Source organism: Danio rerio, chromosome 24, assembly GCF_049306965.1.
Source record: "Danio rerio strain Tuebingen ecotype United States chromosome 24, GRCz12tu, whole genome shotgun sequence".
NCBI lineage: Eukaryota > Metazoa > Chordata > Actinopteri > Cypriniformes > Danionidae > Danio > Danio rerio.
Genome location: NC_133199.1, coordinates 37,490,001 through 37,503,895, shown reverse-complemented (window position 1 = coordinate 37,503,895; position 13,895 = coordinate 37,490,001). Strand labels below are relative to the sequence as shown.

Below are 13,895 nucleotides of genomic sequence, written 5' to 3'. Positions count from 1 at the left end.
CTGCACTAGAAGGCTGGCTTTATTCGTCATATACTGATCGATGATTGGCTCCTGCACTAGAAGGCTGGCTTTATTCGTCATATACTGATCGTTGATTGGCTCCTGCACTAGAAGGCTGGCTTTATTCGTCATATACTGATCGTTGATTGGCTCCTGCACTAGAAGGCTGGCTTTATTCGTCATATAGTGATCGATGATTGGCTCCTGCACTAGAAGGCTGGCTTTATTCGTCATATACTGATCGATGATTGGCTCCTGCACTAGAAGGCTGGCTTTATTCGTCATATACTGATCGATGATTGGCTCCTGCACTAGAAGGCTGGCTTTATTCGTCATATACTGATCGATGATTGGCTCCTGCACTAGAAGGCTGGCTTTATTCATCATATACTGATCGATGATTGGCTCCTGCACTAGAAGGCTGGCTTTATTCATCATATACTGATCGATGATTGGCTCCTGCACTAGAAGGCTGGCTTTATTCGTCATATACTGATCGATGATTGGCTCCTGCACTAGAAGGCTGGCTTTATTCATCATATAGTGATCGATGATTGGCTCCTGTAAGGTGGGCTTTTTTCACCATGTAGTGATTGATGATTGGCTACTGTTCTAGTAGGCGGGACTTTATTCATTATATTGACAGTTACACTTTTCCTCATTCAAACATATACAAGTGACACGTCTTGTGTATTCTATAGTCTTTGAGGATACTGACCTGACCTATATAATTTTATTATTATTAAATTATTATTATTATTATTAAATGTTTTAAATTATAATGATTTTTTTTATTTGATCGGGCAAGTGAAAGTCTTGTTCAGTTGGCATATTGGAAAAAAATTCTTAAATTTTAGACTTGTACAAGGCTAAATGCTATCTTTTTTTAATTCATTTATTTATTCATTCGTTTAATTTCTTTTTGGCTTAGTCCCTTTAGTAATCAGGGGTCGCCACAACGGAATGAACCCCTAACTTATCCAGCATATGTTTTACACAGCGAATGCCCTTCCAGCTGCAATGCAGTACTGGGAAACACCCATACACACTCATTCACACACATACATTATGGCCAATTTAGTTTATTCAATTCACCAGTAGCACATCTTTGGACTGTGGGGGAAACCGGAGCACCCGGAGGAAACCCATGGGAGAACATGCAAACTCTACACAAAAATGCCAACTGACCCAGCTGGGACTCGAACCAGCGACCTTCTTGCTGTGAGGCGACAATGCTAACCACTGAGCCACCGTGTCGCCCTGATAGTTATAAATATTACTATTACTAAACAGTATATCTTGATTGTATTGTAATTTTGTATATGACTTTATTAAATGTCTCTAATATATTTCAGTTAACAATTATTTTAATAAATCTAGTTACACTGTTAACAATTTCCTGTAAAAATCTACAGTCACTGACTGGCAGCAGTTTGCAAGTGATTGACTGTAAATCAAAAAACCAAAAAATACTGTTTACATTTGCAGCGCCATTTATCTTGCTGTATATGTATTTACAGAATTTTATGTGTACGTTTACTGTAAAATATATACAGTAATTTTCACAATGCAGCTTTAAAATACAGTTATGCAGTATGTTACAATTCACATTACAGTTAAATACTGTGTCATTTACAAAATCGTTAACAGTATAAGAATAAATGATAAATGCAGCCTTGCCAACTACCTGAAATAACCTAAAAGATTTAGGATTTCAATTAATATATTATAACATTTGTTCAAAATAACCCTGCTTCATAAGTTCAGCCAAAGCACTGAATAATATTTATGAGACTTTCAAGTATATAATCTTTGTCCTGTGATGTTTCGAAGTGCAAATCGCCTTTGTGCATTGGGGGGAAAGTTGCTAGTGTTACCGTATAAAACCAAAATTGACCAGTCTAGACCAACTCTTCTGAGCAAAACCAGTTAATCTGTTGTTCCCACATGCCAGTAAGAGTATTAAAGGCGCCCACGTAACCTTTCATAACACATCGCTGCAGATATGAAGCTTTGATGGCGCTGGATGACCATATTAACATGGCGGATACTTTCAGAAGAAGCTTTTGGAAAATGCTGAAGTGTGGCCGAGGAGATTTCTATTGGTCTTTTTTCCTACTCTAAATGTTTTTATTTTATTATTATTATTATTATTATTATTATTATTATTATTTGTAGGATTCATTTGCCCTGTGGAAAAACCAAATAGGTTTTGTCTTTAATTTTTACCAGCATTTGTGTAGCTTTGTGAGTCTGATTCTTGGTTCATCTAATCATGGTAAGCTTGATTTATTTGGTGCACATTTATGCTCTAGTAAGGCATAAGAGGACAGTTCACCCAAAAAAAAGACAATTATGTTGTCATTTAATCACTATCAGAGCTGTTTGACTTTTTTTTTTTTCATTGAACACAAAAGAAGATATTTTGAAGAATGTTGAAAACCTGTAACCATTGACCTCCATAGTGTTTTTTCCCTACTATGCAAGTTAATGGTTACAGGTTTCCAACATTCTTCAAAATATCTTCTTTTGTGTTCAACAGAAGAAGTGATCTCCTAATGGTTTGGAACTACTTTAGGGTGAGTAAATAGTGAGTAAATTAATTTTTGGGTGAACTATCCCTTTAAATCCATATCGTATGACATCACAGCGCAATTTTGAACAAACTCATCTTCTTCATGCTATAGCGGTAACATTACACACTAAAGTAGACTGGATGTGTAATCTGATCATTTAATGCTCAGCATGGTGGTGTGTGTTGCATACATCATACTAATGTGTAACAGAGGCCGGCTAGTAAAGTGCTGTGCAGGTAAACCTCACTCCTCTGAACCCGAAAAGGTGCTCTAGCGATAGACACTAAAGGCCATGGTCATTAGCCTCCTTGCAACTAACTCCCATGTGGAGAGTCACTAGTTGGATTCCAGCTCAGTGCGGGTTGGGTGGTGTAGGACTGGAGGGGTTGCAAATGCATTATCATTATATGCACTGCTGAATGTGTGTAATGTAGCATGAGCTCTGCTGTCTTAAAGCAGGACTGATCTCGCTTGCTGAACATGCAAGAACAGGTCCAGATGGGGTGATAATGTTCATATTGTTAGCATTTTTATTAGCTATAAACCTTTGCTTGTAAAATTCTAAACAAAGTTTGTGTATATTTGCATAAAAAGTGTTGTTTTTTTAAATACGTAAGTAAATAGCTGGTCATAATTAATTTAGTTTGGAGTTATTAAAGGGATAGTTGACTCAAAAATTAGCATTAACTCACTATTTACTTAAGTGGTTCCAAGTTTCTTTCTTTTATTGAACACAAAAGAAGATATTGTGAATGTGAATGCTAAAAACCTGTAACCATTGACTTCCATAGTAGCTAAAACAAATGCAATGGAGGTCATTGGTTACAGGTTTCCAACATTCTTCAAAATATCTTCCTTTGTGTTCAATAGAAAAAAAAAAACTCAAAAAGGTTTGAAACCAATATAAAAGTGTACAATTTTTGGTTGAACTATCCCTTTAAAGCTGTCCTTCGATGTAAACATTCTACACATGTAAAAAAAAAATAAAGATATTGTCTCTCTATCTCTCTCTCTCTCTCTCAAAAAAATAAAATAAAATAATTTAATTAAATAATAAGAAAATAAAAAAACTACTGAATCATATTTTTTAATCTTTTGCCTGCTAACTGCTTCAGTGCAAAAAAATTTGCACATTTGCATAATCATAGCCTGCCCCGATCAATACTAGCGCACTGTTTTGTTTCAGACAAGGAATAGATATGGAAAGAACCAATCAAAACAGATTTGGCCAGCTGGTTTAACCAATCAGTTGGCTTACAGAAGGGAGGGGTTTACAAACTTATTAATATTAAATGCGTATTATTAGATGCGTTAAACCTGTTGTAAGAGACCCCAACACTATACCACGACACTTTAAAACATCATAGCCCTGTGTTTCTGTTGTTTATTTATTTTTTGAAGGCATCTATTAATAACTTGCATTGAAGTGTTGCTACACTCAAAAGTGTTGTTTTTTTTAGTCCGTAATTAAATAGCTGGTCATATTTAATTTTGTTTGGAGTTATTAAAGGGATAGTTCACCCAAAATTTTAAATGATCTCACTATTTACTCAAGTGGTTCCAAATTTCTTTCTTTTGTTAAACACAAAAGAAGATATTGTGAAGAATGCTGAAAACCTGTAACCATTGACTTCCATAGTAGTTAAAACAAATACAACAGAAGGCAGTGGTTACAGGTTTCCAACATTCTTCAAAATATCTTCATTTGTGTTCAATAGAAGAAGGAAACTCAAAGGTTTGAAACCAATATAAAAGTTTTTTTGGGGGGTTGAACTATCCCTTTGACAGAGCTGTCCTTTGATGTAAACATTCTACACATGTAAAACAAATAAAGATATTGTCTCTCAAAAAAAAAAAAAAGAATTTAATTAAAGAGTAAAGAAATTAAAGAATCACTGAATCATATTTTTGAATCTTTTGCCTGCTAACTGCTTCAGTGCGGTCAAATTAACACATTTGCATAATCATAGCCTGCCCCGATCAATACTAGCGCACTGCTTAGTTTCAGACAAGGAATATATATGGAAAGAACCAATCAAAAAAGATCTGGCCAGCTTGTTTAACCAATCATTTGGCTTACAAAAGGGAGGGGTTTGCAAACTTGAGCAATTTTTTAATTGAGATTTGGAATAAATCGCATCAGCATAACTGCGAAATGATACTTCTATTAAATGCATAATATTAGATGCATTTAAACCTGTTGTAAGAGACTCCAACACTATACCTTGGCACTTTTAAATATCATGTCACCTACTCTTTAATTTAGTCAGTTGATTTTAGCCCTGTGTTTCTGTTGTTTATTATTATTTTTGAAGGCATCTATTAATAACTTGCATTGAAGTGTAGCTACACTAAAAAAAAAAAATAAAGACACAATTCTTGATTGATTTTATTTATTTATTTATTTATTTGTTGGAACATCTTAATTGTTTTATGTTTGATCCACAAACGTTAACCATTAAAGTTAACCACTGATTTGTGTTAGGACAACATGAATGAATTGTGTGGAATCCTGAACTTTTTTTTATTTATTAATATATATATATATATATATATATATATATATATATATATATATATATATATATATATATATATATATATATATATATATTGCAGTGTAATGAGTTTTTGACTCGAGGATATTTGCTTTTTGCTATTGCAGGACATGCTCCAGTGAGCTGTAAAGCTTTTAGAGTTTGCATTTGATATGCATTATGTCATGTTTCCTTTATTCATTTAGAAAGATTGACTGCTCTAAATCATGAAAGAAGGAAAATCTGTGTGGTTTTTCTGGGCTGAATTTTGATTCAATTAATTTATTTTCTATAAAATGACTCCCTCTAGTGATTGTTTATGGGCATTGTTGGCAGTGAACATAATTATTTTGCTCTTTATAATAGCATTATGCTAAAAACAAAGAGAAAAACAATTATGTTCACTAAAAATAAAGAAAATACATACTATTGACTTTAATTACTGTAATTTAAACAAACATACATATTTTGTGTATTTTACATTGCTGTTTTGGTTTAGCTTTGATTTGATGCCATTTTATTTTTGCAGGTGTGTCATAGCACTGCTGTTTTATCAATGTTTTTTTTTTTTGCAATTTGTCCTTATTGATATTTTATTTATAGTAACTAGGTTTATTAATTTATGAAATGTGGTATTCTTTTTAAATTGTAATTATATATAATTTTTTTCACAATTCAATTTTTCAAAACATATTTGACCTTGGTTTGAGGTTTATGAAATGTAACTTTTTTTCAGCTTTTTTCATAATAATAATAATAACAAATATAATAATAATAATAATAATAATAATAATAATAATAATAATTTTCCTAATAATAGGATAAAATGTATTTTGTTTTTATGACCCTTTGTGTTCTATGATGTATGGTGGTGATAATAATAATAATAATAATAATAATAATAATAATAATAATAATAATAAAAATCATATTATTTATAGGTGCGTTTCGAGACATTTAAGATCATCCTACAAATAATCCTTAAACAAGTATCCTAACAAAAGACAATAAAACAATTGAAAACATTTGTAAGCATTGACCCACATATATGCAAAAAAGAGTTCAAATAACACCATTAATAACACCATCTTTCTCCTTAGCCTGAGTCCTCATCCTTACCTGTCCGAGTTTCACAGAGGGAGGAAGAGGAGGAAGATGACCTGAACAAATCATTAGGGGTTCAGCGCTTCCAGCAGATCCTCAGTCCCACTGCCAGAGTTCCCGGCGATCAGCACCGATCCTACAATGAGAAAGACTTTGAGTGTAGGTTCACACACATTTTTTATTTTGTTTTACTTTATGCTTTGTAGTTCATTTTACTGCATTGCAATCTGCTACATTGCTTTCTTTCTTTATTGGATTTCATATTTGCATGGCATTTTATTGCGTTGAATTCTATCACTTTGCATTGAATTGTATTCCATTTGCTTTCTATTGCATTGCATTTTGTCCGATTGTATTTTTTTAGGTTTTTCTTTTTTTGCATTTCGTTTTGTTGCATTGTACTCTCTTGCATTGAAATATTTTTGCATTTTATTTTATTGCATGGGACTCAATTGCTTGCATTTAATTTGGTATTATAACTTTTGGTGCATTGCATTGCATTCTATTGCATTGCATTTTTCTTCATTTGTAGTTTATTTTATCACATTTTCATTGCATTTTGCTGCATTGCATTTTATCGTATTGCATTGCACTGGATTGTAATGCATTGCATTTGATTGCATTTTATTGCATTGCATTTCATCTTATTGTGTTACATCGGATTGCATTTTGTTGCAGTGCATTCTATTGCATTTGATTTTATTGCATTCTATTGCTTTTGCATCGTTGAGTTTTTGTTCTATTGCATATTATTTTATTGCTTTCTATTACATTCCAATTTGTTGTAATTTATTGTATAGCACTAGATTCTAGTGCATTAGTTTATATTTAATTTAATATCGTCACTTTTTGCTGCATTGCATTTTATTTTATTGCATTACACTATATTGCTTTGCATTCTCTTACATTACAATGTTTTTGCATTTTATTTTATTACATTGCGCTGGATTGCTTGCGTTTAATTTGATTTTATAACTTAGTGTATTGCATTTTTATTGCATTTTGTTGCATGGCAATTTATTTGATTGCATAGCACTGGGTTCTAATGCAATGATTGCTTTTTTTGTTGCAGTGCATTCTGTTGCATTTTTTTTGCATATTGTATTGCACTGGATTCTGTTGCATTGGATTCTATTGCATTGCATTTGTTTGTATAGAATTTGATATTACTTTTGCTGCGTTGCAATTTTGGCATTACATTATATTGCATTGCATTCTTTTGCATTGCAATGTTTTTACAATATATTGCATTGCACTGGATTGCTTTGCAACTTATGGTGCATTCCATTTTATTGCATTTTTTTCGTTCTATTGCATTGCACTTGGCTGCATTGCATTGCACTGGATTCTAATGCATTGCGTTTGTTTGTATTTAACTTGATTGCATTGGATTAAATTGCATTTTATCTTATTGCATTACACTGAATGCAATGCAGCAAAGTGCAATCCGATTGCATTTTTATTGCATTGCTCTAAATTCTAATGCATTGCATTTGTTTGTATTTAACTGCATTACTTTTGCTGCGTTGCATAGCATTGAATTGCATTTTATTTTATTGCATTCGATCGCATTCCATTAAATTGCATTGTTCTTGATTCTGTTGCATTGCATTCTATTGCATTGCATTTGGTTGTATTTTAATTGTATTGCATTTCACTATATTGCATTGCATTTATTTGCATTGTATTTTAGTGTATTTTATTTTCACAGCATTGCATTGCACTGGATTATATTGCATTTCATTCAGCTTTATTGCATTGAATTTTTATATATATATATATAAAAATTCAAACTCTGTTATAATAACCTCCAGATCACCGTCAGTCCTCCCATCACATTCATCACCCTCTATCCAAACTCCCTGGAGACAACAGGAGGAAGAAGAGTGGGAGGAAGAGGAGACGGAGCAGCAGCAAACCCCACAAAGTGTGTTCAAGCCCCAGCGGTGCTCTGGCCATCGAGGAAGGTGAAGATGAGGAGGAAGAGGAGGAAGAAGAGTCTGCAGAAAACCAGAGTGTCACTCCAGCACCGACAACAGACAATGACAGAAAAGACAACGTTCAGGTAAACAAACAAGTAAAATCACAAAGTCAGCGTTTTCCGGCTCTTTAAGACATGCAGGCAAAACAAAATGAACACCTGTTGCTCATGATGATGCATTGATGTCTAAAGACTCTACATGTGAAGTCGGTGCTTTACAATACCTTATATTATGCATTACTTTTGTCATTTTTCTCTGGTGTAGTTCTTCGTGTCAGATGATGACCCTCATGTTTCCACCCCTGAGACGTCAGATCCTGTTCCCACGCGAGGAATATTGATCGTGCCGACGACTGCTGTGTGTTCAGAGCCTCAAGACAGCACATCCACAGAGTGAGTCCTGCTCTACTGGATCATACATACTGTACACATTCACTGAAATATTGCTGGTGCGTCACCTCATGATGTCATTACTTGGAGGCAAAGCCTCGACCAAAAGTCATCATTCACTCAAATGCTAACTTTTCAAATGGTAACCACAGGACGTCTTTACTGGAGTTAATTTTTACTGTAAACTACATTTTTATATTTTTTTCAGTGATTATGGAGCTTGATTTAAAGGGTTTTTACTATTAAATAAACCGTAGTAAGGTGAATCACGGAAAGCTGAGCAGCAAACTCGTCACTTTTTATTCAATTATTTTATTTTTTTTACACCAGAAATTAAAATAAGAGAAAAGTAGACTAAATGTATTTAATATTTGATTATTTTATCATTTTATTATTTTTAATTATATTAAAAAAGAAAAATTCAAGTTATTTTTATTTGATTTTATTTTTTATTTCATTATTTAAAATAAAATATTAATAATAAATAATTAAATAATAATAATAATAATAATAATAATAATACAGTTTTATTACATTGATTAAAATAAGTTTTAGTCATTTTTTTTATGTACGGCCTTTCATTTATTAATTTCATTCTTTCCTTCAATTAAATTTTTTTTTTCCAAATTATGAAAATCTGATATCAAACAGATGCAAAACAGTACTGAGAATGTAACTTGTTAAATCATGAAAATAGTGACATTAATAAATGTAAAATATTAATAAATTAACAAAATTATATTAGTATTAAAGAATTACTTAAACTAAAGTGTTACCGTACTCATTAATTTTATTAAGTTACAATTTACACCATGGGTGTCATGTTGGCGCAGTGGGTGGTGCTGTTACCTCACTGCACAAAGGTCGCTGGTTCGAGCCTCGGCTGGGTCAGTTGGCATTTCTGTGTGGAGTTGTGCATGTTCTCCCCGTGCTGGTGTGGGTTTCCTCTGGGTTCCTTCCCCACTGATCAAAGACATGCTCTATAGGTGAATTGAATAAGCTAAATTGTCCGTAGTGTATGGGAGTGAATGAGTGTGTATGGATGTTTTCCAGTGATGGGTTGCATCCGCTATGTATGCTGGATAAGTTGGCGGTTTATTCCACTGTGGTGACCCCAGATTAATAAAGGGACTTTGCCAAAAAGACAGAAATGAATTTGCAGTATTTACTACTGGCTTATTACCTGCCTTTTATTAAGATATCAACTATTTATGAGCACTTATAATGTTTGGTCTTATTTTACGTCCCTAATATTGGCTAAAATCAACTACTACCTTACTAGCTGTTAATGTTTTGTTAATAGCGGGAATTGTACATTTAAAATAAAGTGTGGCCTAGAAAATATTTATTTATTTTATGCTTCCAAATTTACATAGATGTATGGTAAATAGTGTTTTCCACAATGGATACACAAACAAGAAACATCGGAATCTTCCAGCTGCAACCCAGTACTGGGAAACACCCTTACAGTCTAGTATTCACACACACACTCATACAATACGGCCAATTTGGTGTATCCAGTTCACCTATAGTGCATGTGTTTGGACTGTGGGGGAAACCGGAGCACCTGGAGGAAACCCACGCGAACACTGGGAGAACCTGCAAACTCCACAGAGAAATTCTATGATATTAATAAATAATAATAATATCAACTTTTTTTCTTTTTTTTCATGCAGTTGAGTGTGATAGTTTTTGCTGTGAAATATGACCTGGACTTGTGTTTTTATTGGAAACTTTGTTTGAAGTGTTCTCTCTGAAGGAGAAGTTGCCGTCTCATTGTTTTGACAATTTCAGTTTTGTTATGTGCTCTTCTGAAATGCTGGTCGTATCCAGTGTTTCTGGTAGTTTACTGTAAACCAAACGTCAGTGTTCACACACACACACACACACACACACACACACACACACACACACACACACACACACACACACACACACACACACAACCCATTGGTTTCCCAGTGCCAGTTATTTAAAAGAGCAGCAGGGCATCAGCTCTCCATCAGCACTGTCTACATCATTCAGCCGTAAACTTCAGTAACCTTATAAAGCTCTCGCCGTCCCTTTTCTCTTTACATTTCTCTACATACACTGACTTCTGTTCTCCTGTGAAGTGATCAATGACAGGGACTTTTCATTTCTAGTGTTTTATCGTTCAAAACACAACTCAAGATAAACTGCAGGTAAGGTTTTTTGTGGGGGGTTCTGTGTTCCAAAATTGAATGCAAAACTTTTTATATATTCACATCTGTGAATGATATTATTTGGGAGAGAATTAGAGCACCCTTTACTCTGTATGGTCTTAAAGTGATTTTAAATTAAATTTATCTTATGAAGTGCGTATATGTTTCTATGAATTCACATTATGATTGAGTAAACTTGAATAATTTGTGCTGCATAATTTTAAACATTTTGCATCTTATTTTTTGTGAACAGACAAAATGCAAATTAAGCTTATTTATTGAGTATATTTTGGTAGATTTTATTTTATCATTAAGCGCTACATTTTTAATTTTCCTATAAATGTTTTTAATGCATGTTTAACTTTAATGCCTGTTTAATATTTAACATTGTAAAACTAGAATAATATGTTAAGTGCTTATGAAGATTTGAATTTATTACAAACTAAATCCAAAATGCTTTAAGATTTTGTGATGTAAAACAGAAATATTTCAAAATCAAGAAAGTCAAAGCATGCTGTATTTTATTAAGCATTTTAAACTATTTAAAAATATAAATAAATACATTTCAGAAAAATTGAACGTTGGACGCTGCATAATATTTTTTTTCAACATGCTAAATTTCTGACAATTTATTGTGCAATAACTAAGCCCTAAATAATTGTACCTTTTATTTCCCAATTGTATCGCATTAGTATTACACCAAGCAAGAAGACATTTTTGCAGAGTTATTGTCTTGCTTCTAGCCCAAAATATCTAAAAAACAATAACAACAACAACAACGAATTAAAAATCAAGAAGAATTTTCTTGAAAAGGAAAATATATAAATATTTTCCCAGAAATAATAAGTCAAATTTTTTTGTGGGGTTTTCTTTAAAACAAGCTAAATATTCTGCTAAAGTAAAAAGTAAGTAAAATAATATTGTTTTTGCCTTTTTAAAAAATTATAAAAAATAATTTTGCTGCTCCATTGAAAGATTATTTAGCTTGTTTTAAGAAAAAACTTCTTGATATTTTTAAGATACAAGAAAAAAAATCTTTAAAATATTTTTTTTTGGCAGTGTAGCTTTGTGAGTGTGTGCTTATTTATTTATGTATTTTTTTAATTTTTCTAGACAAGTACAAAAAAAAAGTTATTTTTTTATAAATAATGTATCACAATTAAGTGAGTTTTTCCTTAAAACAAGTAAAATAATATGCCTGTGGGGTTAGCACAATAACCTTCTTTCAAAAGTAAAGACCATATTATTTAGCTTGGCCCATTGGAAGATTATTTAGCTTGTTTTAAGGAAAAGCTTCATTTGATTTCTGGTGATTATTTCCCGAAAATGACAATATTTTTGTTCGTCTAAAATGCTTCTTGATTTTCAGAATTTTTAGATATTTGGACAAATAAAATCAACACAAAAACTTCTAGTAAGAAAAGCATTTATGCATTATGAAGAAATTCACCTACTGGACACCATTCTTTTTTTATTATTATTATTTTTTTTCTTTTTTCTTTTCATAGAGCGTCTGAAGCGGCTCCTGCATCCCCGAGCACTGCTGAACACGGCTCTATTCCCCGTGTGTCGAGTCGCAGTTACGACCTGCAGGAAAGACGCCGAACAGGCAACATGACAGGGACAGAACAGGCCAAATACCAGCGCATCCCCACTGATGAATATGAGGCACGGACCCTCGCCTCCGCTGACCTGGATGGGATTAAAAGTGAGTTTCTACACTTAGGCACGCACTCTAATTGATCAGTATGGACACAACTGATTTCACCTGGTGTTAAATTGACAGGTTACTTACTATATTTCAGCTTAGTCCCTGATTTATCAGGGGTCACCACAGCGGAATGAACCACCAATTACTATGGCATATATTTTTATGCAGCAGATGCCCTTTAAGTTGCGTGGACAGTTCACACAAAACTGAAAATCCTGTCATATTTACTCACCTTTCTTCTGGTAAATATAAAGGAAGATATTTTGAAGAATGCTGGAAAAAAAACTGCTATTGACTTCCATAAAATTGTTTTTCTTCCTATTAGGGATGTCAATAGCTGCTTTTTAAAAATCTTTTTTTATGTTGAACAGAAGGAAGAAGTTTATAACAGCTAGAGTGTGAGTAAATGGTGATTTATTGTTATTTTTGAGTGAACTGTCCCTTTAAGATACATTCAGATTTCATTAAGATCCTCCCTTTCTGTGATGCCATCACTTTCAAAGAAATGAATACTGTTCTTTTCACAAGAACATACTAAAGCAGGGGTCACCAATCTCGGTTCTGGAGGGCCGGTGTCTCTGCAGGGTTTAGCTCCAGTTTGCCTCAACGTACCTGCCTGGATGTTTCAAGTATACCTGGTAAAGCAGACTACTAGAGTTTGTGTGCGAAATTCTGTCGTGCCGCACTGCGAAAAGGGGCGGGATTAAACAAGATGATTAGACATTTAAAAAGCGAGCGATTTCTCCATATTTTACATTTCTGTACAGAGAGGTCATGTGTTGATCCTCGATTGGTCTCACGCAGTCAAGTGATGCGATTTCGCAGGTCAGAGTTCACCAATCTTTAACTTTGCACCGAAACTTGATGCATGACCCTATGTTTCCGATCCGACGCATTCGTGTGCGTATGAATGGAAGTCAGTGGGAGGAAAAGCCTAGTGTGACCGCAGCTTTAGGCCCCGTTTACACTAGTGTGTTTTAGTTTTAAAACGGCGTTTTAGAATGAAAACGATCCGCGTCCACACTTGCGTTTTTTCTGAACTGCTCTCCGTCCACACCAAAACGCTGAAAACGCACATCACGTGACCACACACACACACACTTTGGCAATCGCTGGAGGCCATCTACCCAGATGAGAGCTCTGCTAGTCGGACTTCTCATCAAGCATCTCCCGCTGGATCTAATCTCACTATATTTATTAAACGTGATATTTCATTCATCTTGTTGTCTTTATCTAACGACATATTCCCTGGCTTTGGTCATTGGAATCTATTACTTGTTCTCAGGTAACGTGTTTTGGCTGAGCGCAAAGATAAGTTAATGATTAATGTAACCACGTAGCCTACATTCTGTATATTGACTGATCTCTTGCCTTTATTTCCTATAATGTATAAACTTATTGTATGTTATACTT

The 13,895-nt window shown here is 33.6% G+C and overlaps 1 protein-coding gene across 5 annotated transcripts in view; it reads left to right on the top strand.

Moving 5' to 3' along the window:
• The window catches only part of slc4a2b (solute carrier family 4 member 2b), a 93,018-nt gene that overhangs the window by 46,634 nt on the left and 32,489 nt on the right, over positions 1–13,895 (top strand). For 3 of the 5 annotated variants that reach the window (XM_073940508.1, XM_073940509.1, NM_001114440.2), the window contains exons 4-7: positions 6,214–6,376; positions 8,032–8,282; positions 8,464–8,591; positions 12,280–12,479. In XM_073940508.1, coding sequence (XP_073796609.1) covers positions 6,214–6,376; positions 8,032–8,282; positions 8,464–8,591; positions 12,280–12,479 — 742 coding nt within the window. Of the gene's footprint in view, positions 1–6,172; positions 6,377–8,031; positions 8,283–8,463; positions 8,592–10,703; positions 10,772–12,279; positions 12,480–13,895 lie in introns of those variants that run through there. The other 2 variants (XM_073940511.1, XM_073940510.1) reach the window with 2 other exon arrangements.